The sequence below is a fragment of the Eleutherodactylus coqui genome, chromosome 1, assembly GCF_035609145.1.
Source record: "Eleutherodactylus coqui strain aEleCoq1 chromosome 1, aEleCoq1.hap1, whole genome shotgun sequence".
In the NCBI taxonomy this organism is placed as follows: Eukaryota; Metazoa; Chordata; class Amphibia; order Anura; family Eleutherodactylidae; genus Eleutherodactylus; species Eleutherodactylus coqui.
In genome coordinates this window covers 127,543,061-127,569,266 of record NC_089837.1, presented here as the reverse complement: position 1 = coordinate 127,569,266, position 26,206 = coordinate 127,543,061, and the positions used below count along the sequence as shown (strand labels likewise).

Genomic DNA, 26,206 nt, shown 5'->3' with positions numbered 1-26,206 from the left:
CAGCCCAACATGTAGCCCCTCACCTGCCCTATCCGTTGCTGTGTCGTTCCCATCACTTTCTTGAATTGCCCAGATTTTCACAAATGGAAACCTTAGCGAGCATCGGCAATATACAAAAATGCTCGGGTCGCCCATTGACTTCAATGGGGTTCGTTATTCGAAACGAACCCTCGAGCATCGCGAAATTTTCGTCCCGAGTAACGAGCACCCGAGCATTTTGGTGCTTGCTCATCTCTAATACTGATATAATTAGACTTTGCAGTTTATTAGCAAGAATAAATGACAATCCACTGAAGACATTATTATAGGGTGTAGTCAGTGCTATATCTCAATACTGTATTGAAATAGCAACAGCATACTTGAATAGGACGCCATAGATGCGCTACACGATGGTATGGCACACAGAACGCTGAGGGCCCCACAACATGGATTTAGGATTTGCATTTTGACCCCTGTAAGGGATAGAGAGTAAAACCCAAAGGGTAGCATGTGAGAAGCAGAAATCTACTTTCTGTGTCTCTCAAAGTCCCATGGGACTGCTGCTATGACTGAAGTAAGGAAAGTGTCTTTAAGTGACCTCCTTCTGCTAAGATACATGCATGTAGCCGTGGTTGAACTGGTGTTTACTCCAGGCACTCTCAATGTGGATCGGTCCCTGAATCTCCTGCAGATGATGGTTGATGACTGGATGATCTGACCCTATCATAGCAGAAGGAGGCCACTTTGAGTACGCTTTCCATACTTCAGTCATAGCAGCAGCCCCATGGGACTTAAAGGAGATGCAGAAAGCGAATTTCTGTTTCTCACTTGCTATTCTTCAACTTTGCAATTAACTTTCACTTTCTACACAAAATTTAAATCCATGTCCGGGGGCCCTCAGGGATCCATGCACCTTACCACAGTGTAGTGCATCCATGCCTTGTTTTTCAAGCCCACTATTGTTATTTCACTATAGGACACCAGCATTGAGATACAGGACCGCATCAGGCTTTTTGACTACACCCTGAATAACTGAATGGTTTGACTTTTGTTATTTTAATCTTTCAACTGGAATTGTTCCCATTTCAAGTGGGAATGATCTGGAAGTGCACCTGCCAAGAGTCAAGAGGAAATCGTATTGTCCATGCCCTGTAGTCACTGTTAGCACCATGGTAAAGAAGTCATTGACAGTAGCCTATATTTTATGAATGGACTACAGCCATTGACTGATGAGTATCACAACAACAAGTGGCAGGAAATTTAATTTCCCTGTGGAACTGATGGCTCATTATCAAAATTGCTTCCAGTATAACAGCATACTGTGATGTTGTTGCTTTGAAGTTGGCAGCAGGTGCGGCTCGTCCCTTGGCCTTCTCTCTGCTTGGTAGCTGTTGGGTGCCCCTGGGCCTAACTGTCATTGTAGACATCAATACTCCCCATCATCTTATTAGCACTAAGAGTCTTCTTACACAGAGCAAGTAATCGTTGAAACAAGCAAACTGGTTGTTTGCTTTGAAAGATATCCGTTTACACATGCAGATAATCATTTCCATTTTTTGCCTTTTTTTTGTGACTGCTCGTTCAGTCCATTGTTGATCTGTCAGGGGAGTCTGTAAATGCCTGGGAATGGTCTGTAAGCAACTGAATGATCACGTTTTACATCGAATGACAGGCAAATGATAATTTTTATTCCTGCATAAAATGCTCGATAAGCAAATGAACTATCATTCAATCATTGGCCACATTTATGGTGAACGATTCGTTAATCTTTGCATGATTTAACAATTAATTGAACGATAACCATTCCATGTAAAAGGGCACTAAGTCCTCATACACCACTCCCTATCTGCATATGTAAACCGAGGTGGACAGGACACATTTTCCTATAAAACAACTGACTTCCTATAACACTACTTTTATGCCCATCCACGCAGATGTTATCATTTTGGAAGCAAAATTACAATCCCTCAGAAAGCATATATATATATATATTTTTTTTTTTTTTTTTTTTTTAAATACTGCAATATACACTGTACAACTGAAAAATAAAGAGTCATGCAATGCTGAACTAAATACTTTGATATGCTGTAGTTTAAAAAAAACATGCATATGTTACTTTTACAATCTTTCACATCATCTATAGGAAAATAAAGGCATGCAACCAGTATGGAAATTATGGAATGATATTTAACTCTATGGAAGCCATGGATCATATCTAATGATTCCCGAGGTCTCCAACACATTCTCATCACATAGATTGTACAATATATAACTTTTTTCTTAGATTCAGCTTCTCTTTTGTGTCAAAGCCCACTAAACCAAGTTCAGTTTAATTTCCATCATTTACATTATGATTGCGTTCGGTTTGCATGTAGACACCACGCAGGGCACTTTCATCTCCTTTATTAACTATCCTTTATACTGTACATGCAATATTGAAATGAAGGCTGTTTGGAAACAAAATGCTATTGTTTCTACCATATTACCTTGTGAGAGCATAGAATCCCATCAATGAGAACCTTGTACCTGCACCATCAGATAGGAGATAACAATGCTTTCATGTTATCCCCATTGTGCATTGAGCAATACCATGCTCCAACAATGTGTAGTTCACAATGCCTTCACACAAAACGTAGGTTTATTTTTCACGGGTTTAAATCATTTAAAGAAATAACAGATTTTACATGTAATTCAGCAAACTGCAGAACAGCAGAAAGTGTGCGTCATGGGGCACGGAGCCAAGCATTCCCTATATTGTAGCATGTGGACTCCAGATGAAATCAGGTTTAACGTACTCCGTCCCGGGCGGTTCTTGACAGAAGTCTTTATCTCTATTTCATGTCACGCTTTTGAACACTCGCTGTAGTCTACCACTCCCTTATTTATGGAAGTATGTTGTGTGTGCTGATATGAGGTTCACCATCAAAAACATATGTTAGCTGCGAACTGATAAATGCAGCTCGCCTGTGTGATCTTTGTGGGAGAGGGAAAAAATGGGCTCAGTGCTTTTTCATATGAGAAAATTTATCTTGATAGAAAATTCACAATATCAAAGTAGCTCATCAGGGTCATCGGGTCCAGACCCCTGCTCAGTGCAGGATTCACAAAATCATCCCAGACAGATATTTGTCCAGCCTTTCTTTAAAGGAGAATTCACCACCTCTCGTGGCAACCTGTTCCACTCATTGATCACTCTCACTGTCTTATATCTAATCTGTGTCTCCCCCCTTTCAGTTTCCCCCCATTGCTTCTAGTCTTTCCTTGTACAAATGAGAATAGGGCTGATCCCTAGTATATAAAAGGTATATTGAGTGCCACCACAGAGCTACCACTTCTGTTCTTACAGCTTGGAGAACTACTATTGGCAGGGCTTAAAATATAGGTTTACCCCCTCTGAGTGAGAGTAATGTCTCTATTCTTCTGGAGCCGGTCAGACAACACAAACAGGGCAAAGCCAATGCAATTGTTTGATCAATTATATTCATATTACTTCATAAAGATGGAATAAGTGGAAGATTTTATATTTTGCTGTAAATTATTCCAATCATAACAAAACTATAAAATAAAAACATGATTAAAAATTTGCACTTTCCCAAGAGGGATAAATGCCACAGTGCAGAGGTATAACTTGAAGTTCCGGGGCCCCAATGCAAAACCTGTAACAGGGCCCCCAACTATAATGCTTTATTCAGAGTACTGGGCTTCCTATATGGAGAAGAGAGGCCTTATGGGCCCTCTGAGGCTCCTGGGCCCGAGTGCAACTGCATCCCCTATAGTGACGCCAGTGCCACAGTGCTATATCCAACCTCAACGTATATTAATAACGTTTGATTCGAACATATAGTGACAAATATACACACAGAGTAAAAAGGCAGATAACACAAAAATATAAGGAAACCCAAAACTGAAATATGGGGATACTGACTCTAAGGTTGTCTTGACATGGGCGTCAATATCACATGAGATTTGCGCACTGCCAGAAGCACAAAACTCTTACAAATATAAACCACATTCTTTTGACCGGGGTCATGCACATAAGAGATGTTTTCCTGCATGGCACCACGATGCAATGTCATGCAGGAAACAAATTGCGGCATGTTCTATCTTGAGTGTTTTGTTTTGCTTGCTTGTTTTCAATGGGACCGCTGGCAGCATTGAATCTTGTGCTAGGTGCACGTGATGTGATGTGAGGTCTCCCATTGAAAACAAAGGGAGAAACGCTATGATTGTCCACCACGGCTGTCAGCTGTGGCGGAGGATTACCTTCTTTCCTAAAGTGATGTAAGGCTGTTTTGACATAAAAAAACTCCTCGCATCCTCAAGTAATTCACATGGTGGGGAGCACGATGTGCCGTGATTCATGGTCCCATATCGCACTCAGCAGAGTGAAGTTAGGATAAACCTACTAATACAAGACAGCCCTACCTATACGTGGGTCAGTTGCTCAGATGAGGGCAGCTCCATGTCAGGAACCTGAGGAGAACCCTAGATGGGGACAAGGAATAGTGGGAACCTTAAGGTGACACTACAATATACACAACCACTAGTGTAGGGAAAAAGATGTACAAACACCTTAGACAAATAAGTAGGACAAAAGCGGACCTAACTTTACAGAGTTGCAGTTCCAAACCAGGAGTCACAGTCAAGACCAGAAACACCTCCAAATAGACAGTATAACCAGCACCTTCTGTTCAGAGTAATCAAACAATGCCGACTGGCTGAGCAGCCAAGAATATCAGCCAGTCAAGTAACCACTTAACAGGACAAAGCAGATAGCTCCCCGCGTACCTACCAGTGCTGACAAAGAATGAACACACATCGACATGGTGCATTATGTGGGCTGAGGCCAACACCTGAAATACCCCCCCCCCGGACCCATGAGCGTCCACCAGCCACACCATGATAAACAGTAGCTTTGATGATTAGTGACATTATCTTTGTCCGTGTGTGGCATACGCATAAAGAAACCATACCTAAAAGCTAGGTGCACACTAGTCATAAGTGTTCCCCGAGTTACGGAAAAAGTGTAGTGCACTGTGCTATGCTGTCTTCATAGCGGTCATTCACTTCAAGAAGAGCTATGGAAACAACCCTGGACTGAAGTGCTCAGCTGTTTCCAACAGGTGGTCGGAAAAGAGATGGCCAGGTTTTACCCTCTAAGCCATGAAAAGCCAAGATGGGAATTTCCCTTTAAGAGCCCAATACATTAATGGAATTACATAAAAATGTGACTTTCATGATTCCTCAGTTAACAAGGTCACATGAGATGGTGGCTAAGTAATCAGATTAGATGGCCTGATTCATTTAGTACATGGGGGCATTTCTAATGAGTTGTGATAATAGCAATAACACAGAAGAGTGTGGAAGCTTAATACTTCTTAACATGGATATGGATGAAGGGAAGGCCTGTGGGTAAACTTTAGAATTTTATTTCCTGGTGTTGATGTGAAGGAAAATAAAAAAAGAAAGAAAAAATGCAATGAGCAAATCTATCCTAAAAGGAAAAAAATGATCAACTGGTAATCAGATTGGATCAACATTCAAACAAAAATTCTTTACTTTCACATAAACAATTATATTATTTTAAGCCATCAGTTGCGACTACTGTGATCAGATCCTGAGGTTGATTATTCTACAGATTTACATGTTTTATGGAAAAAAAAGCCTCATCACCTCTGGAGACAACCATTTTTTTCTGCAGACAAAGGGAGTGCCCCTCGTCTTTTGAGAGCATTTCATATGGAACAGCTTTTCACATCATTTTTCTTTTACCCCCTTTTCTCTGCTCTCCATTCTGTTAATGATCTCCTCTATAGTCCAACCTCCCAATCTCATCGTTAAGACTTTTCTTGAGCTGCAGCACTTCTCCAGAATACATTACCCAAAACAATCAGTTAATTACCAATATCCACAGTTTTAGAGGTTGTCTTGTTTAGAACTAACTTTTAAAATTTGATCCAAATGGTTTAAAAAAATAAAACAAATCTACTTACACATACTCAGTCTTGGTGATCCAGCACTGCAGCCCCGTGATTCTCCTGGTCTCTGTTGACAGAGGAAGTCAGGTGACTGCTGCCTGCCAATCAGAGGCTGTAGCTTCACAGTTGCGAACTCCTGGCATCACAGCTCCTAGGATGTGAGTGCTGATGCCAGGAGAATGGGCAGTGATGCTGCAGCCTCTGCTTCTACCTGATTTCTGCTGTCAACAGAGAACGGGAGAATCTTGGGGCTGTAGAGCTGGATTACCAGGGCCGAGGACATGTAAGCACCAATTGTTTAATTGCTTTAAGTCATTTGGATCTAATTTCAAAAGTTAGTTTTTCACAAAACGGCCCCTTAATTGTGATCTAAAGAAATACATAGTTTAGACAGGCCTATCACATTCCTTAATTCAACTCTTCTCCATTTACCTCTCCTCCACATTTTTCCTGAAGCCTTCATCCATTAATATCCCTCACACTCCATGAATTCAAAAGTACTTTGCAAAGCACTTTGTATCTGTGCATACACAGATATCGCCTGGCTTATGCAGCTTTATGTATAGTACCCTATTTAGGAAAAGATGGCTGGACTATTGTACAAAACAAGAACTTTTAACTTTTTGTGTCAGCACTATTTCCTTGTAGTTCGCAAACTTGTGAGCTCTCATATTGTTCAAATTGTTTATTATACTGCATGGAATATCTGATTTTGTCTGTACATGTACCACCGGATTTGTAAAATGCTGCAAAATATGTTGAAGCTACATAAGAAAAAAAAATGTTTATGGGCCATCTATATTCTTATTTTACAAGTTAGTCATAACTCCTCTTAAGGCCTTGTTATGGCCTCTGTACAGGGTTCCCTTGTAAAATTAGACCTATTAGTCTCCATTTCAGGAAGTCTTCGCTAATGGTTGATATAGATTTTGTTCAGGTCCCATATAGGTCTGCTGTTTGGGGGATTTAAAATAGAGGCCATAGCAAAGTGTGAACAGCCCCTTAGAGGTTTCTTCTCAAGACTAAATAAAATGTTATTCTGCTAATCGTTCCCCATAACCAAGATCCTCCATGTCCCAACTACGGTATATTGTACAGAGCTATAATATGGCCTTGTGTATGTAACCTTAAAAACGGGCAACTGGGTGACCAAAGACAGGAGTCCACAGCCACTAAAATGGGTTTAGTTGAAATGTCTTGTCCCCAATTACAAATAAAAGCAGCTGTGGAGCACAAACTGTGCAATCTAAGAGAAGAGAACATTTATCAACTTTATTACTTGGACAGAAAGATGCTTTAAATATAGAGAAGTGTATTACGTAAAATTGGTTATTCTAGCTTCGGGAAGTAAAAAATTACTGAGATTCGTGTAGTCAGTCAAGTTTCTTTGCTCAGCGAAAGTCTAAAAATCATTGCGGAATGGGGTTTTGCCATAACAACAATAACATTCGGCTAGATAATAAATGTCACTTGTGGGTAATTGAGAACAGAAACAGATACGCAGTGAAATCTGAAGTTTACCCTAAAGCACAAGTTATAAAGCCCAGCTATAAACTTTCAGGCTGCATGGAAAGCATTATGTGCATTAAACTTTGTATATTCTACTTTTATTATATAGAAACTACAATATATTCTCAGCCTACTTGGCCATTAGCTCTCCTTGACCTGAATATTAAAATATATACAGCATGTTCATTTCATTAATACTCTTTTTTTTCCCCTAAAGTCGATAATTACCAAATCTGTTTTCTATATCAAACTTTGTACTTGTGCATTTGTGCATATGAAATGTGTGTGGAGGTTCTTAGAACTATGATCAAACACAACCCCATATAGGAAGGTCAAAAGTTTTTCAACTTGGGCTGAACTCTGGAACATAGTCACTTTTCTTGAGATTAATGGTAAAGCTTTGCCCTTATAACCATAGAGATTGCTATGACAACAGTGATATTTTCTATGGCATGACAAGCTAAAAGTACATCCAGCCTTCTCACATTATTGGTAAATTCTATGGCTTGAGTCTGCCATGAAGACTCACAGTTTACATAATCACATCCTGAAAAGACTCCATAATTTAGGACACGTTACAAAGTCCACTCATGAGATTTCTTACCCCAACAGCTGCTTTTGCTCTTGTGTAATTCTCACTTTCCGTTGACAAGTTGTAAGCTCATTTGTCAAAACCTGAACTTCATCTTCTTTTTCCTTCAGTTGCAATATTGCAATCTGCAATCTAAAACAGAAAAGAATTTATTGAAAGTTGTCATTAAGAAAAGACTAAATGAAAATAAAAAAAATATGCTTTGTTTTTCAACTGTTCAACATTTCAAGATCTCTGCTTGCTGTCAGTGATAGTTGAACTATTCGTTGTCCGGGGATTATAGCATGTAAGGATCAGAGCTTGTTACAGTAATAGTACAACTATCAGAAATTTTTAAACGTAGCTCCTGTGGGACATCACTTGATTAGGGAAGGGTTTCCAGCTTTGCATATAAACAGATGTTCCCATCCATTTACAGAAAGAATAGTTCTTAAAAAAGATATGGTAAGTAATTAACATGTAAGGTATGGTAGAAGGCTACACAACTTTTCATTACACACCGATTAAAGGAAGGTTGACCTTAAGGGGGTTTCCCACTTTTAGCTGAAGGAAGCGGACAGTTCCGTACATTACATAGTGGCCCAGGCTGGTACTGCGGTCTATGTCCTATTGAAGCGAATGGGACTCAGCCTGCAGTACCAACGAATGTACAAAGCTCTCTGCAGCTAGAAGTGGGACAGCCCTATTCTGAAGCATTTTTGAATTGTTCCAAAGTTTTTAAAATGGAAAACTAATCATCTTCGTAAACAGTTTTAATTAAAAATCTATGATTTTGTGCCTACAGCTCCCATGTTAAGCTATGGTAAGTGTCTCCGTGGTAACAGACTACAAACAAACCCTGTGCAGTCTGATTCAGCAGCCATACTTCCTATCATCAATTCTGTTCACTTCTTCTAACTAGGATATAGTTAGAAAACGTAGAGGACATATGAAGGCAGCTGTAGGCACAAAATGATAGGACATTTTTAATTAAGACTATCTACAAAGTTGATCCATTTTTCCTTTTAGATGCATTGGAGCAATAAAAAAAAGTTTGCAAAGTTTCTTTTAAGTTTTATATGCTGAAACCAAAAAACCCTCTAAGCAGGATGCTTGGATCTGCTACATTACTACCACTTAGATCTGTACATTAGAGTATTGCATTATACTGCAGTGTACATTCTACATTCTCTAATAGAAGAACTGCAATAGTTAAACTGCTCTAACTTAATCTATTCCAGGGTCGCTCCCAAGTCAGCAAATACTGAAACTGTAGAATGTTCAGAAGCCTGCAAGGATAAATATGCCTCTAGAGTCAGGTTTCATCACACATATCTATGACAATTAGTTCTGTCTTTAATAAAAATGGGAACGACGAAAACAATTTAAAAAACGCTGAAAAACAACAAATGGTCTTATTTCTGCACTATATAGCATACAGCAGCACATAATGCACACAGTCATCCAATTCAGGCATGCTTCCGTGACTATGGAAATATACTACGCAATGAGCACTATTACTCCATCCTCATATAAAGCTTTATCTGTTACAGAAAATATGCTCAGACTAGAAGCAAAAGAAAAATAAACCACAACACAAAGGAGCAACACTTAAAGGAGTCCATTCATATCGGTTGGATCCTGTGGCTTCCCAGCTGTTGCTGTGTTATATCAGTTATCATTCTGCAGCAGCTGGAAAGCTACAGGTTACCAGAATAATTGGCTTCACTTTAGCCATCTTCCCAACCCCAAGACTAAAAGAACATTTCCTCCAAAAAGAAAGATGACTGGTAGGTAAAAGTCTGCGACCTATCCCCGTCTGTCAAGTAGGTAAAGTATCTCTGTTGTGTTATACTTAGTGGTACTTTGGTGGCAGGGGCAGGAATGGGTAGGTTAATTGATTTTCTGTAAGCCATAGATTAAAGGGAATGTCTACTTTTATAACCATTTTCCTTATTATTCCATTGCATCTAACTCAGGAGGTAATGGTCCTGCATAGATATTTGTTTCTTTGCATCTCACTGCCATTGAACATATTGACTTTACCATGGCCTGTGATATGTTGATATATTGTACAGTTTTCTTACTTTTGTGCCGTTTTAGTTTCTGTTCACATCAGCACTAGGAGCTTCGTTTGGAGCCTCCGTACCTGAATTCCGTTAAAACCCCTGATCAAATAGTGCAGCATCCTGTGCTTTTTCATCCAAGAAAATGCTGGATGCACTGGCGTAACTATAGGGGATGCAGGGGATGCGGTTGCACCCGGGCCCAGGAGCCTTAAGCCTCATGCCCACGTCCGTGTCTGACTCCGCCAGTGGAATATCGCAGCAGTATCCGACACGGCGCTCCCCAAAGACCCCATACTCACCTCTCCGAATCCACCGCGCGAGTCCTGTCTGACGAGCCAGCGCGCATGAGCAGTACAGCGCATGACGTTCCGGCAGTAGACGATGATATGGCCGGCGGTGGCCGGTGACACGTAATCAAACGATACTTCCGCTGTACTCACAGCAGAAGTATCGCGTGATGGATGGCTTCCATTGACTACAATGGAAGCTGGCCGCGCGCTTGGCAATTAGCGCATGCCGCACTTTCTTTCACACTGTGGAATTCCACAGCGTAAACATTGAGCTGTTAAGTTCAATAAAACTTAATAGCTGCTGGATAACACAGCAGATTTCCGCCACGTGAAACGCGGCAGAAATCCACCCATGGGCATTAGCCCTTAGGGGGCCCATAAGGCCTCTCTTCTCCATATCGGGATCACAGTACTATGAATAAAGCATTATAGTTGGGGGCCCTGTTACAGGTTTTGCATTGGGGCCTAGGAGCTTCAAGTTACGCCTTTGCGTTAAGGGGTAAGAGAAGTTGGGGTGCCCCCAAGATAAACTTCTACACCTGGGCCCATGAGCCTTTAACTACGCCTCTGGCTGGATGGCATACTGGAAAGTGAATGGATCTGGTTATAGTCAATTTGGTCCTTTTGTCAGCAATCACTTATGTCATAAGGTGGATCCATTCAGATAGGGTATTCCATTTTGCCGCTCACATAATGCAGTAGAAAAAAAGGGAATCCACAATGCTGATGTGAACATAGCTTTATTTGAAAATCAAAAGTAATAAAAATTGATCGAACGTAAAAAAATTGAAGCAACTTTGCAAATAGTCTCAATAAAAAAGTCTAATATTTTGTGTCTATGCAGAACTGTAGAGTAGACTTGTTGATAGCCTGTTAGCATGGAGACACTTTGGTCTGCATAGGACCTGTGGACACAAAATGGTAGATTTTTAAATCAGATTATTTGCAAAGTTACTTAATTTTTCATTGTAATTGCATTGGAGCAATAACATAAATGTTTGCAAATAAATAAGTTCCCTTAAAGGGGCTTTCCGATTTAAAAACACATTGGTGGCAGTGAGGGGTTGAATCATACATAAAAAAAATACTAAATACTCACCTCCCTGCTGCTCCCCTGCTCCAGTCTTCTGTTTACTATGGCTGCAGATGTCACATAGTTGTTTACCCACGTGACTGCCGCAACCAACAAGACAACCCATTGCTTCTAGTCTTTCCTTGTGCAAATGAGAATAGGGGTCATCCCTATTCTCATTTGCACAAGGAATGACTAGAAGCAATGGGATGAAACTGAAAGGGAGGAGACACAGATTAGATATTAGAAAAAACTTTCTGACAGTGAGGGTGATCAGTGAGTGGAACAGGTTACCATAGGAGGTGGTGAGTTCTCCTTCAATGGAAGTCTTCAAAACAAAAGCTGGACAAATATCTGTCTGGGATGATTTAGTGATCCTGCACTGAGCAGGGGGTAGGACCCGATGACCCTGGAGGTCCTTTCCAACTCTACCATTCTATGATTCTAACAGGGAATGTCATCAGTGACATTATGCAAGCCGGTACACCGCCGCCACATCATATGGATTTTGATGCAGAATTGAAAATGGGAAAATGCAAATTTTGAAAGCAGAATATTCTGCAGCGTCTTGCGGAAAATTCCGTCCCATGTGAAGGCACCCTTAAGGGCCCTTATTCAGATTTCCGGACAACGTCTGTAGTAAACAAGCATTTTCATTTATTTCAATAGTTCAATTTCTATAGAATCAACAGTCGGCTCTTTATATCATTACTACTGAACAGTCATCCCTGGTTCTTCTACATAATACCGTATTGGTGGTCTGCAGCCACTCTGAAGGGATCCAGTATATTTATCTGTTATGTTAACTACAGTGGATAGAAGAATAGCATGAGTAAAGAATTAACAGAACATATACCATGGGATGTTATAGGCTAAAGTCGAATGCTGATACCCTACTTATTTCTCCATGTCTGACAATACATTGTAAACTGTACAGGTAATGATAAAAGGAAATCATGTGATTTCTATGTAATTTACATTACGGCAGAGATAATATATCACAGCTCTGAAGTCAATGGCTTGGAAGACCCTCTGGCACTGGCAACATCAATATGCTTTCCATTGGACATGCCACAAATATTTCAAAGGCTTCTTAGTAGTCAAAAGCACATGACTGAGTGGTAGGAATTACCTTCAAAAAATCAAAGTCTTAACCTTATGCCTTAAGGTGTGGAATAGAATATAAAACATGCCAGACATATTTTTCAGTACGGTAACAGTGATTTCAAACAAAGCAATATGATTGTTATTTCATGCTTCATGGAATTATTCTCAACTGTATACAGTCTGGGGAACTAGGGCTGCAATCTGAGCCGGCGACCTTATCAATAGAAAGGTAGAAAAAGGGAAAACCACACAGTAAATTAAGTATGGAGGCGTGTGTGGTCCACATGAGGAGCATTTGGGGTATCTTCATATACACTGCAGATATTCCACAGTGGACAAACCCACAGTAGATATACTGAAAATTCATAGTAGCCAAATCCGAACCTAGATGGTGCGAGTTATGCTGCAGATTTTGTTGTAGATCTGCTGCAGGTTACAACTCTTGTATTGTAAGGGTTGAAAGCCACAGCCGAAATCAGCATAAATAGGCATGCTGTAGATTTAGAATCCGCAGCACTTTTCAAAAGGGCTGTGAATTTGTTGCAAAAATTTTCCACTGTATCCGGGAAAGATTTTTGAAATCTTATCCACATGGCTTGTACCGTCCCGTTTCATAGTAGTCTGGCTATTTTTTTACATTTCTTAGTGGAATGGTGTGGCATAAATGCCCTACAAAGTGAAGTTTTGTCACGTGTGTCAAAACTGGGACTTTCTGGTGTGCAAAAAATAATAAACAAACCCCAGTGTGTGTGTGTAAAACTGAAATTTAGAGGGTTGCTGCACTAGTATGAAAAGAGATAGCACTGTAAATGCTGCGAATTTAGGTGGCAGAAAATTCACAGCATTTACAGCCTGCGTGAAAGAAGACTTAGGTTATATTCACAAGTGGCAGATATGTTGAGAAAAGTTCTGTGACTGTCTCATTCATCTGAATGTGGTTTGCAAACATTTGTGTATATGCTGCAGACACAACCCTATTCAGAAGCATGGAATGAATTTTCAGTTGCAGAAATTTCCGCAACAAATCTACCACACGTGAACTTACTCTAAATGGGAACTCTTAGAATTGGACATTTCCCTTTAACCCTTTTCAATCCAATTTGTATCCTGGTTTTCCTAGGGGGCTTACTCTTTTTCTGCTGTTATACAATGGCGCTATATGCTGGCTAAAGCCAGTACTGCATGAGCTGACACGTTGGATAGGCTCCGACAGCAGAGAGGCTGGCAATATAGAGTAAGAGAATCCCAACGGACGTCTTCCAACATCGGAGCTGTACAGCCTTAAATCATAATGTCTTCAGATGTCAGACAGTGGATTGGAAAGGGTTAAGACCAGAAAGATTCAAAATGTTGCAATCTCTGGAGGATGTGTGTGCCAATAAGCCTAAATAACTTTTTATCTATAGTGAAGTAAGGCCACATGGCCACATAGACCTTCTGCTACCAATGGACATTATATCACTAAGGACGAAATATCACTTGAGCATGTGGTGACTTTGCCTTTCACATGGTAGCCCTTCATAGTCATGAATCGTAGCCAGAAGGCTCAATTGTCAAGCACTCCAGAATATAAATATGTTGAGGCTATATAAACACAGATTATTATGGTCAAGCTGAGAGAAGCTATTTAACTGTAGATAAATGGAGCCATGGGCAGGTAGACCCGAGTTCCTTGGAGGGAATTCATAATGGCAGGTTCCCTATGTGTATTAAGTTATTGTTTTTGCCAAATAAGCTTTTGATTTAAATTTCGCAGTACTTAGGTTTGGATATATACACTTTATAAATTCCAAAATTCTTAAATGTGCAACTATGTATTTTTTTACAGCAAAAAATGTGTCCTAAAATGTATGGCTGCATGTCAAAGCATGTAGCACATCAAAGTATAGAATCATAGAATGGTAGAGTTGGAAGGGACCTCCGGGGACATCGAGTCCAACCCCCTGCTCAGTGCAGGATCACCAAATCATCCCAGACAGATGTCTGTCCAGCCTTTGTTTGAAGACTTCCATTGAAGCAGAACTCACCAAATACTGCAAATTTACTAGCTACAACAAAACTGTATGACAATCTGCTGTGCAGCCCTGGCTTTGTCACAACGACTGTTAAATGAGCTTTCTGCTCTTCTATAGGACATTTTTTGAAGTCTATTGTCACAATCTTATTAGAGGAAAATTAGGATCTCATTATTGGAACTCGTCCACACAGTTCGGTGGTGTAGAAAATAATATAAAAGTACTGCATATAACATTCAAGGTGATCTAATCTCACAGTCAGTGCTGCTTCAAGAACACAGGTCTGCTGGATCCTATATATCCGGTAATGTAATATATAATCCAATATAGCAGTATTAAGATACAGAAACATATGCACTCCATGACACCATATTCCCCCAGAAGAGATCCGTACTGTGACATACGAATGATCATGCCACAAGTTTTCCTCATTGCTCCATTCAGAATGTGAAAAAAAATTCTTCATAAAATTGAAGAAATACAGTATACAGTATGATCCCATAGCCCATATTATGAATCCTTGTGGTACATCCGTATACATGAGACCTGTGCCTGACTATGGCAAGGAGTTGTCCCACGATATTTTAACTTCTATGTCCTATCAGTTAGCACACTTGGCTTTTTCCTTAGTGGCCATTGATTCCTACAAGGTCAACTAGGAGCAGGGCCTTGCTGTTCTCAGAAATATAGAAGACCAGCAGCTGGCCCCCCAGCTATCCTATTTTCATGGACTGTCTAACTCATACGTGATGAAAATGAAAACTTTTCTGTTCCGGAAGAACCATTCCAGGAAAAATACTCTGCCAAACAATCTTACTAAATAAAAACACAAAAAGTCTTCTAAACTTTGGGAAGTGAACCTGACTTTTCAGATTAAAACTCACACATATAAGGTGTCTCTAGACTACACACCTATTCCTCAGATAGAGCTGGTACGTGTACAGCTATGGCAGAAGGTTTTGCTTAGCTGCAAAAGGGTTAAAAATGAATTTACTCTTTCACTAAACTGAGCAGTCAGGTTCAATGCATAAATCTGGTTTTCTTTTGTTGCAAGAAGGTTGCGCCTAGCCCCAGCTTTTTGTACCTTCTCCAATTGCCTTTACGCCCTTTCCTTAAGTCTGGCATCACCTGGGCCAGCAGCACTTCAGTTAATGAGTTGGCAGCATCACTCATTTATTTCTTGGCATTACTACTATTCCAAAAAGAAGTGCTCAACTTTTTTCTCTTCTTTTCCGCCCTTTAAACTTTGTGGCCTGCACCATGACTTGGTACACCATGTAGTGATACTAGTGGCTGAAAACTGGTAGATACTAAGATTGTCACTTCCCTTCTCTCCAAGCCAGGAGCATATCAAGGACAATGTGAAGAGAACGGAGTAGAATTTAAATAGTGGTGCTGATATTATCCCTGTATGACTACTTACTGCAGAAATCATTTGTAAGCTGATTAAATATTGTATTATAGGAGGGTAATCTGCATAAAATGGTGTAAGTATCTGGGGTACAAGCTAGTTGTTGCGTCCTCTGGACGTGTAACCTCAATAACATAAATCAAAGGCACAACTGTGCAAAAGGAAAAACAAACTAAATGGGGGAATACTCTCCCTATAATCCCCTATCCCGGGAGGGGACCCTGCCTGCTCAGCAGACCGACCGCGCTGATAAGTGCGAGCCTGCAATCGTGCCTGGGCCTCTGACCAGTCCCTAGCTGGGAGCCCTAGCGCAAAACAAAAAGAGAAACAAAACTAAACCAAACAGTAAAGAACTTAGCTTATCCAGCAGAGCTTCCACCACACTGTGTTGCTCCGTCACTGTCCAACATAGAACTGAAGTGAATTGACCAGCACAGGAGTAACAGTTAGCATTGCTTAAATAGGAGCAGAGCTACTTAGCACCAGGTGCTGACTGACATTAATCTTGCAACCACCACACCTCTCAGCTCCAGGAGAGGTAGGAATGCTGCTAAACCCTGGTCTGGCCTGAAAGCAAGGTGGAAACCTCAGAACGGCTGCAACACTAGTGTACTTGTACAGATGTGCCTGCTCTTACCCTTCTGCAAGTTTTGTTAAAAATTCTGATTTTTCACAATATAAATTCAAAACATTATCGAGACATCCTAGTAAAACCCTCAAGAGGCTGCAATTCACATATCACATAGATTTCCCAACACACTATTGTGAAATTACATTTTCTTCAAAGTTGGTCAACTCACGATCTGTCAAGCCAAGAGGAAAGGTAAAGAAGGGCACATCTGTATAAATGATATATAAGGTAGCACCACCGTTAGCCTCAAATGTGGGTCGGGCAGAGCGTCAACTCCAATGCTTTTTTTGCAAATAGGATGTTGTAAAGTGTATGTAAATAATACATTGAATCTATTGCTTGTACTCCTTACTCAGTAGGTGTTAAAAGGGGTTTTTCATGACTTAAAGGGGTTGTCTAACATACATTTTTACTGTAAAAACATGTTTACCATGCTGGAAAATGCCAAACAACCCAAATTTGACTGCTCCCATCTCCCCAATTATATCCTGCCAACAGCTGCAGGTCTCCACTGTGACATACTGTTTACAGACTGCAGCAGCCTTTGACATCTCAATCACGGGCTGCTGCAGCCTGCAAGCAATATGTCACAGCGGAGACCGAAGCTCTCGGCAGGGGATAAGCGAGGAGACGTGAGTATTAAGTTGTTTGTTATTTTCCAGTATGAGGAACCTGTTTCTACAGTAAAAATTTATGTCGGACAACCCCTTTAACTGTTGATGACCTAGCCTCAGAATAGGTCAGCGGTAGTTGAGAGGCGAAGATCTGCCACTTGAGATCGAATCCTTGCTGAGCTTGGTGTTATTGCAGACAGAACTGGAAGCAATCAGCTCTGTCCACTTTGCAGCAGGCATAGTTCCCATTTAAATTCAATGGGAGTGTGCCTGCATTACCAACTTGGGCCACTGCATTATAGACAGAGCTGTCTGCATCCAGCACTGTCCCTCCTGATAGCGTCCCTGCAATAAGCTGATAGGCAGGAATCCCTAGCAGCTAAGGAATAAGTCATAAATAGTTAAAGGGGTAGCCTGGGCTCTTTTCAATTGATGACCTATTTTATGGATAGGCCATCAGTAGTTGATGGACAGGGGTCCTCCAATCAGCTATCCAGCTATCCACATGTTATCACAAGCAGATAGGGGAGGAAGTTGGAGCACCGGCTTGAAATGACTGAGAGCACCGCACTGCTATTCCAATTCCTGCCCAGTAATTAGAGCAAAAAATGAAATAATAGTGCAGGGCTACCATTGATTGGTTCCCACTTCCTCCCTCCTATCCGCTGATCACAATGTCTGGCCTGCTGCACTGGACAGCAGGTCGGATGATCAGCTGATGGACAGGATCCTGAGTGACAGACCCCTGTCCATCAACTACTGATGGCCTATCCAGACGCTAGTTCATCAGTTGAAAATAACCAAGACTACCCCTTTAAGTCCTAGAGAACCCCTTTAAATCAGACAGTCAGTTAGTTGACTTTACTGGAACAGTACCCTCAGTGTCAATGTTGACAGCCCAAATGTAGACTATTTTTCACTTTCCTTTAGTCATACCTTACTCACGGGGTTTCATTGGACAAATTAAATTGTCAAATGTTTTGTATCAAAAAGTTTCAGATTCACAGTATATTGGAAAGTGACGATTGTGTTTAAAACACTATTCTGCACATACCATGATGTACCCTGGCACAGCTATGTAAAATAATGAACAAGACCAAAACAGTATGTTCTCTTTTTGTGCCTCTTTGTTCAGAACTTACGACTGATGAAAACTACAGGAAGCTGCAGAGACCTAAAACAGCCACAAAGACTTCTGTTATCTGAGGTTTCTTCCAAGCCAGACGTTTAAGAAGGTGGAACAGGTACAATACAGTCAGTACCAGGAAATGTAATTACAGACTGTGCACCACAACCCATTCAAGTAGGCAAAAGCAGTGTTATTGAAGAAAAAAGTAACAGCTGGGTTCACAAAGAAGTACACCGATTACTGAGAGACGACAGAGCTTCTAACGCCAGCATAAATGGGCACTGGGATAAACAATTAGGCAAAAGGCTTTTTCTTCTTCCTCTTCTAAGTTTCTGTTTATGATATGCCCAATTACTTCATCATCACATTTACTGTAAAATCGATTACGAATTAACGCATTCTTATTATGCGCACGTGACTGCTTTGTTTAGATGCAAGAATTAATAAAGCAAAAGTCTTCTAAAGAAGTAGCTTATAAGAAGATATGAAGAGCTACAATGTATCTGGAGGCTGTCAGAACTGGAGATACGCGAAGTATTACTTAGTTGTATCTCTTTTTCTTGCATAGAGCCAACATATTCCATACTATTGTACAGAAATTGTCATCACTCACATCAGTCCCTGTCCCCAATGGGGATCAAGATTTAATTTTGCTCAGACACACAGAAAGGTCGTTTTCATTAGTCACTAATTAAGCTGTTTTTGGAAGTCTGGAAGGAAACTGGGGTATCCAGAGGAAACCCACACATGGGGTGGGAATGCAAACTCCATACTCGTTTTGACCTTGGTTAGACTGGGATCCAGGACTGCAAAGGCAACAGTGCTAACTACCAATTCTCTCTCAGTAATCCCACTCAAGTATCCAGCAGCCTGCCCCCAGACTGAATCAGCAGTATACAGATATACTTTAGATTTAATGCCCTTTTAAAGGGGTTGTTCAGTTTTAAGATATTGATGGCCTATCCTCCACATAGGCTATCAAGAGTAGATCGGTGGAGTGAATTCCAACTGAAGCCTCCTCCAATTAGCTATTTGCCAGGCCAATGTGCTCATGCATGGAGATCATGAGTGCAAGAAGCAGACAGCTCTGCTCCCACTGCAGTATCATGCGCAAAATTTACATTGGAGTGAATGGGAACTTTTCCTGTAATACCAAGCCAGGCCACTACAGAACAAATGGAGCTGTCTGTTGCCTGCAGATATCGGCTCTGTGCACGAGCACAGTGACCCTGCAAACAGCTGGTGGGTGGGGGGCTCACAGGCAGCATTTCCCAGCTGATCTACTGAAGACAGTTCAAAGCTGGACAACCCTTTTAAAGGGGTTGTCTGGGACATTTTGGATTTTTTCTGTTGATGATCCAAAAAGTCCTTTACAACCCCTTTAATATCATAGCAAGAAGACAAGGGGATTTTACTCCTTCGAAGTGTTTCATTTGAAGTCACGTGTTTAGCTACAAGACAGTTGACTTCTCATTACCTGCCATGATACAACAACGATCATTCATGGAGAACAATCCTCTGATGACTTGTTTTCTTTCATTTAAACAGATGTTTTGTTACAGTACTGTACTTATTTATAATGTGCATTTCAGTTCTGAAACTTTTTAGTTGTTTGCAAGGGCACAGAAAAAGGAATGGATAGAAGCGTACATTTTTGTTTTGCTCTAATGAATTCTTTCATGATGGGCAATTCTTCAAATTGTATGCTTTGCTCTACTCCTTTGTATTCAGTTAATCTCTTTTAAATTTGCAACAAAGCTGCTTTTTTTCTCAATTTTGATACATGAAGCATCATTGCTTATGGTTGCAAACAAAGAATTACCATAGCAACCATTTATATCCATAACTTCACATCTTCCAAACTCTCTCATCAGTGGTATATGACTGATATCCTCCAGTGGGGTCATCCCTGTAAAATGATGTGATGACTCCAATTTTCCTTTAATTTTCCTTAGGCTGTAACACAAAAATTACGGGTTTACTTATGTGATTTTTGTGTTGCACCTTAATGCTAGTAAATCGTTATTAGCAGTGAGATACTACAGAAGAAAGTTGTTAAAAGTTTCATTAAACATCTGTGTGTGACTGTTGGGTTTATTTGCATGTAATATTTCAATGAGTGAGGGGAACATTTGCTAGGGGATACAAAGGGGTTTGTTCTGGTATTGTCCCCGCAGTCAGTTAGGTGGGATAAGCAAATGTAACTCAGTAGGAACCAGGAAATGATGGCATGCGGTTTCACCTTGTGACTCTGTGAACTCTCATAATCTCTGTGAAACCTGGCACGTGGGGCTCTGGGTAAATAAGGCAGCAAGCAGCAGACATAGACAAAAGCACAGGGCTGACCCCGACTGTATCCAAGGAGAAGGTTGCAGTTGGTAAGTTATGCATGTTACAGCTTGTTAAAATAAAGCTGTTGGAGTTAATGCCATCTGGGTATAGTTTAGTTTTCAGCACTATATTGAAATTAAAATGAAGCCTTGCTGTGGATTCTCTTGAGATGATATTAGGAATCAACTTGCAAGCAATTGAAGCTCCTAGAAAATGGGCACATAATATTTGATCAAAACGTGTCACAAGAATCTCATATCTATTGTAAAGACTACAGTATTAGACATATATAAATGTAAAGGGAATGTTCAACCATTAAAATTGCTTTTGAAAACTGCTTAAAATGGTACAAAAAAAAGGACATACCTACCTTACCGGTCCTCTACTGCTCTTGTTATGATGCTTCACGTCTGACGCCCATCTCTCTCAACATTGACATGTGACCACTGCAGTGAATCAGTAGATCAACGCTGTGGCCAGCGATTGGCTTTGGTAGTCATATGTCCATGTTGGGTCGTCATTGCTGGATCAGGGAGTATAGAGTCATGTGATCATCAGGTCGAATAGCGGAAATAACACTTTCTCTCTGCATTACATAGCACTCATTGAGCCCCATGTAGCATGCTAGAGAGAAGGCAGAAATAGGTCTTCGGACTTCTCCAGGTTCTCAGCTGTGACTAACAGCTGAGGACTTGACCTGCTCCTATGAGACTATGGGAGCTTTAATCCCGCGCTATATTCTTAATATTTATTAAAGTCCAGGATCAAGTGCCGTAAATTTACGGTGCTTGATCCTTAAAGGGGTTGTCCCGCGCCGAAACGTTTTTTTTTTTAATTCAATAGGCCCCCCGTTCGGCGCGAGACAAACCCAAGGGATGGGCTAAAAAAAAAAAAAAGTTTATTACTTACCCGAATCCCCGTGCTGCAGTGATTTCTTTCTTCCTTTACCAAGATGGCCGCTGGGATCTTCACCCACGATGCACCGCGGGTCTTCTCCCATGGTGCACCGTGGGCTCTGTGCGGTCCATTGCCGATTCCAGCCTCCTGATTGTCTGGAATCAGCACACGTGACGGGGCAGAGCTACGAGGACCAGCTCTCCGGCACAAGCGGCCCCATTCACCAGGGAGAAGACCGGACTGCGCAAGCGCGTCTAAAAACGCCAGAAGACAGCGAATTTAGACGGATCCATGGCGACGGGGACGCTAGCAACGGAGCAGGTAAGTGAATAACTTCTGTATGGTTCATAATTAATGCACAATGTATATTACAAAGTGCATTAATATGGCCATACAGAAGTGCTGAACCCCACTTGATTTCACGAGACAACCCCTTTAAGTGATAAAGGTCCTGATTTATTAAGCTTTTGTGCAACATTTTTCATTAGTGATTGTCTAATTTAGCACTGTTTAAACCCCCAAAACATATCAACAGGACGTGTCCACTGAGGGAGAGACTGGCCCCACTCCGATTGTGTGCCAATATTATTAAATCTCCCCCAATGTATTTCTGTACTATATTTTTAATTTTGCACTAAATTCACAAGAGAACATAACCTGCGGAAGATCTGTGGACAAAGGCTGCATAAAAACCCTATAGCCTGTATCCTTCCATAATATAGATATCATCTGCATTTGAGTCAGTGCCTCTGGTAAATGTACCGTGACTGTCTTTTACTGTACGCCAACAAGGGCTTAAAACTCTTTAGGACAGCTATCAGTTTCTATCTTCCAGCAACCAACTATTGTTTACATGCAAGGAAGTGTCCTGTGGGAAAATTCCCATCTCATATAAAGTGGAAAGCGCTCGGCGTACCTTGAGTGGTGTCATGCCAAGCATAGCGTGTCACTGGCATTTCACAGGAGATAGTGATGCTCTGCTAACTGAGGCATGGCAATCACACAGCACACCACTCACTCAAGCCTCAGGACTGACATTTGCGCTTTTTTACACCTGGGTCTTTATTTGTAACATTTCTCCGTGGATATTTTGAGTTATTAAAGCACATTCAGCGATTTAAAGGATAAAATAACAACAAATACAGAGATAATCCTTTTCGTATAGTTCAGCGGTCCTCAGATAACCCAGTTATAGCAGTCAATATATTTTTTTACGTTTTACTAAGAAAACTACTATAATATCCGAACTGAAATGATATAAAAATTCAACCTTTTCTAAGCTATCCTTCTTTCTTACACAAGTCAGACTACATTCACATAGTACCTTAAGGCCCATTTAGACCCAATGATCCTCGCTCAAAATTCACTCAAAGCCGTCTTTTGAGCGAGAATCATTGGGTCTAAATGCTTTCGTGCACGAATCATTCCTCAATCAATTGTAGTTTTCTAGAATTGAGCGATGAACTCTTATCAGCAGTGGAGGCTGTTATCACAGTCGGCAGCACTGATAAGATTCTTTCAGCTTGCATCCCGCTTGTAGTTTGCATGAGAACATCTGCTTATGCAAAACAGCTGTATTGTTCGCCGAGCGATAGCGGCGGTTTCCCGCTCTACCTGCATAGCTCTTAAGTAGCTACTTAGCTACTATAGACTATGCAAAGATGATTGCTCAAAACTGTCACCTAAACTGTCGTTTGAGCGACTTTTGGGTGATTATCTGTCAGTGTAAATGGGCTCTTACACTACATACCAGGCTTTCTTCCTAGGGTTCCGTCTAGACTGCTGAAAATGGCATCCGGATGGAGTCCTGTATGGAACAATAGGCTTTCATTACTAAAATGGAGAACAAAGCAAGTTGTTCTCTTAGTCTCCATTTCAGTATTTTAGCTGGAGTAAGGAGCACACTGGACTACACTATTCTATGTAGCACAAATGCCAGAAATGAAGAGAAACATGCTGCAAAGGAGACCAAAGTTTGCAGGTTTGGTCTCTGCTTCAGTAATGAAAGCCTATGGTTCCATTCAGAGCTCCATCAGGATATCATTTTTGGTGATCTGGACGGAACCACAGGACAGAAACCTGGGATAGAGCTTTGTGAATGTGTAACAGAAGCTAGATTTCCAGAGGCAATACCTAATGGCAATTGTTAATGGGACCATAGGGGTTTTAACTCCTCTTTCCATACATTCATATAACTTTGCACTGTCATACACAGTTACAATTCTCCATTTATTCCACTATTCTTACATACACTGCCCAGCAGGCAGGCAGAGCCTTTGAACCATGTCACGTTATTTGCTGGACTTAAATTTTAATAATGTCAAAAATAACTGGAAAACTTGAAGTGTTCTAAAACTTTTGAAGTGTACATCTGGTGATAAATTATCCTCTTGGACCTAAGTAATCACAAACCGTATAATCCGAAAAATAAAAAATATATAAAAAATGAAGTGTTAATTTTCTTTGTTTAAGCTCCATACTTTATTTTTTTAAGGCATCCAGTGAGTTCTGGGAATCACTATTACATGCTTGAGTTGCTGCACCTGTTAGTTATGGGCGTCACATACTGAAATGTTAAATAGTATCTAAACTAAGAAACATTTAGGAAAAAAAGGTTAACGCGTCTCAAAATGCTCATTTGTGTTTTGCCTTGTGCTGATGTCTAAGCTCTGATGTAAGTTCATGTGATCACTTAATAATTGGCACCACCTTGTCAAGTCATATTAGTCACGTCTCCACGGACAAAGTTTTCCAATTACGTTCCGTTCCATTTCTTTTAGTGTATCATCTATTTTTCCATTCTGGCAAGAATTAAGCACTAGTAATAATTATTGTACCCCAGGTTCAAGGATTCAATGTAAACATTATATTATAAGGATAGTATTTGTTATCTATACATTCTTATCACCCTGTGGTGTCACTAAGGGATGTATGTGGAAGAGGGGATATTCTGTTTTTAACATGTAAAAAGAATTTGATGGCAGGAGGATAAACTATTGAGTCAATAAATGCCATTAACTGGGTAAATCTAGGAGCTCCCAACTGCACAAAAAAACCTTACATTTCTCCCACAACTTTTTTGTAAGGGTACGTTCACAAAATTTGCACCAAAATCTGCAATATTTGGCGCAGATTTTGAAGCAGATCTTTAGCAGATTTTATCCCTTTAATTGAAGGTGTGACATCTGCTGTGGATCTGCATCAAATGGTATGTATTTTTACGTGGATTTTGGTGCACATTTTCACCAATGTGCAAAATTCACACCAAATCTTCTACGTGTGAATGCACCCTAAGGGCTCAGTCACACGGGCGCATCGGCACCCTTACACCGGCGCCAATGCGCCCATGTGACTGAGCCGTTACTGCAGAAAGAAGACAGCCGTACCTGAAGACTGACGTCTCTCTGCAGCGCTGATGAAAGAACACATGACCGGCAATGAAGCCGGTCACATGTTCTTACCTCCGGCGCTGCAGAGAGACGTCCGTCTTCAGGTACGGCTGTCTTCTTTCTGCAGTAACACAGGCGCCGATGCGCCCGTGTGACTGAGCCCTAAGACAAAACATCAGAATTTAAATAACATTTACGGATGGCAAATGAACATCTGTTTTCTGTTGGAACCAGCTGGTGTGCATGAACAAACAAGTACTAAGTCACCTTACAGCACAGACAGACATATACTTTATACCTAGATGCCACGTAGACCTTGATGCCTTCACCTTGTGCCAGTCACTGCACTGGCTGCCCGTCAAATATAGAATACAATTAAAACTCATCACTCTCATCCATAAGGTTCTCCACAATGCTGAACCACCCTATATCTCTCCTCTGTCATCTCTGTCTTTAGATTAAATTCTTCTCTAATCCGGACCTCCCACTTCCACCTCCAAAATTTCTCCGGAGCTGCACCAGTTTTCTCGAATGCTCCACCCCAGACAATTAGGTTAATTCCGAAAGCGCACAAAAATTTGAAAAAAGCCACAAAAATATATTTGCGGTATTTTTTTAAATTCCTTATTGCGCTGCAATCTGGACAAAGCATTTTTTGCTGCAAAATACACAAAGGTGTCAAAACCAACAATACCGCAACATTTAAAAAAAGGCCAGTGGGACACCAACCTCAGTCCGCCTCTTTACGTTTTGCTTAGTCCACCAAATATCTCAGCATAAAGCAGCCCTTTAATTATCTCTGTCTATCTACCAGTAATTATGAACCATGACAATCATTAACTTAAATTTGTTATAAGCAATCCTATGGATAGTAGAATATTTAAATAGTCAAACAACATGTGCCAATAGGATAGTATGATAACTAGCAAAAATGCAATCGACTTTACATTAAAATGATGTTTTATGCTGAAAAATCCCTCTACAGTGCTAGCCACTAGTAGTCTCCCTACCTCTTAACTCGTTGTCCACTACCTCTTGCTGTGTAATGTTATCTCTGTTATTGGGGACAGCACCATGATAGAATAAGAGGTGGAGGAGGGGGATGAATCATCATGCTCAATGAAGTCAATGAGAACAGAAGGGAGGGGAAGGAGAAGAGCGAGGAAGATACATTCACACACAGATGGTAGCTGCTGGAGATAATTGTAAATAAT

The 26,206-nt window shown here is 40.7% G+C and overlaps 1 protein-coding gene across 3 annotated transcripts in view; it reads right to left on the bottom strand.

Annotated features, from left to right (window-relative positions):
* Window positions 1–26,206, bottom strand: part of LEKR1 (leucine, glutamate and lysine rich 1) — a 152,719-nt gene that overhangs the window by 102,122 nt on the left and 24,391 nt on the right. For all 3 annotated transcript variants that reach the window (XM_066600235.1, XM_066600251.1, XM_066600243.1), the window contains one exon: window positions 8,071–8,190. In XM_066600235.1, coding sequence (XP_066456332.1) covers window positions 8,071–8,190 — 120 coding nt within the window. The remainder of the gene's footprint in view (window positions 1–8,070; window positions 8,191–26,206) is intronic.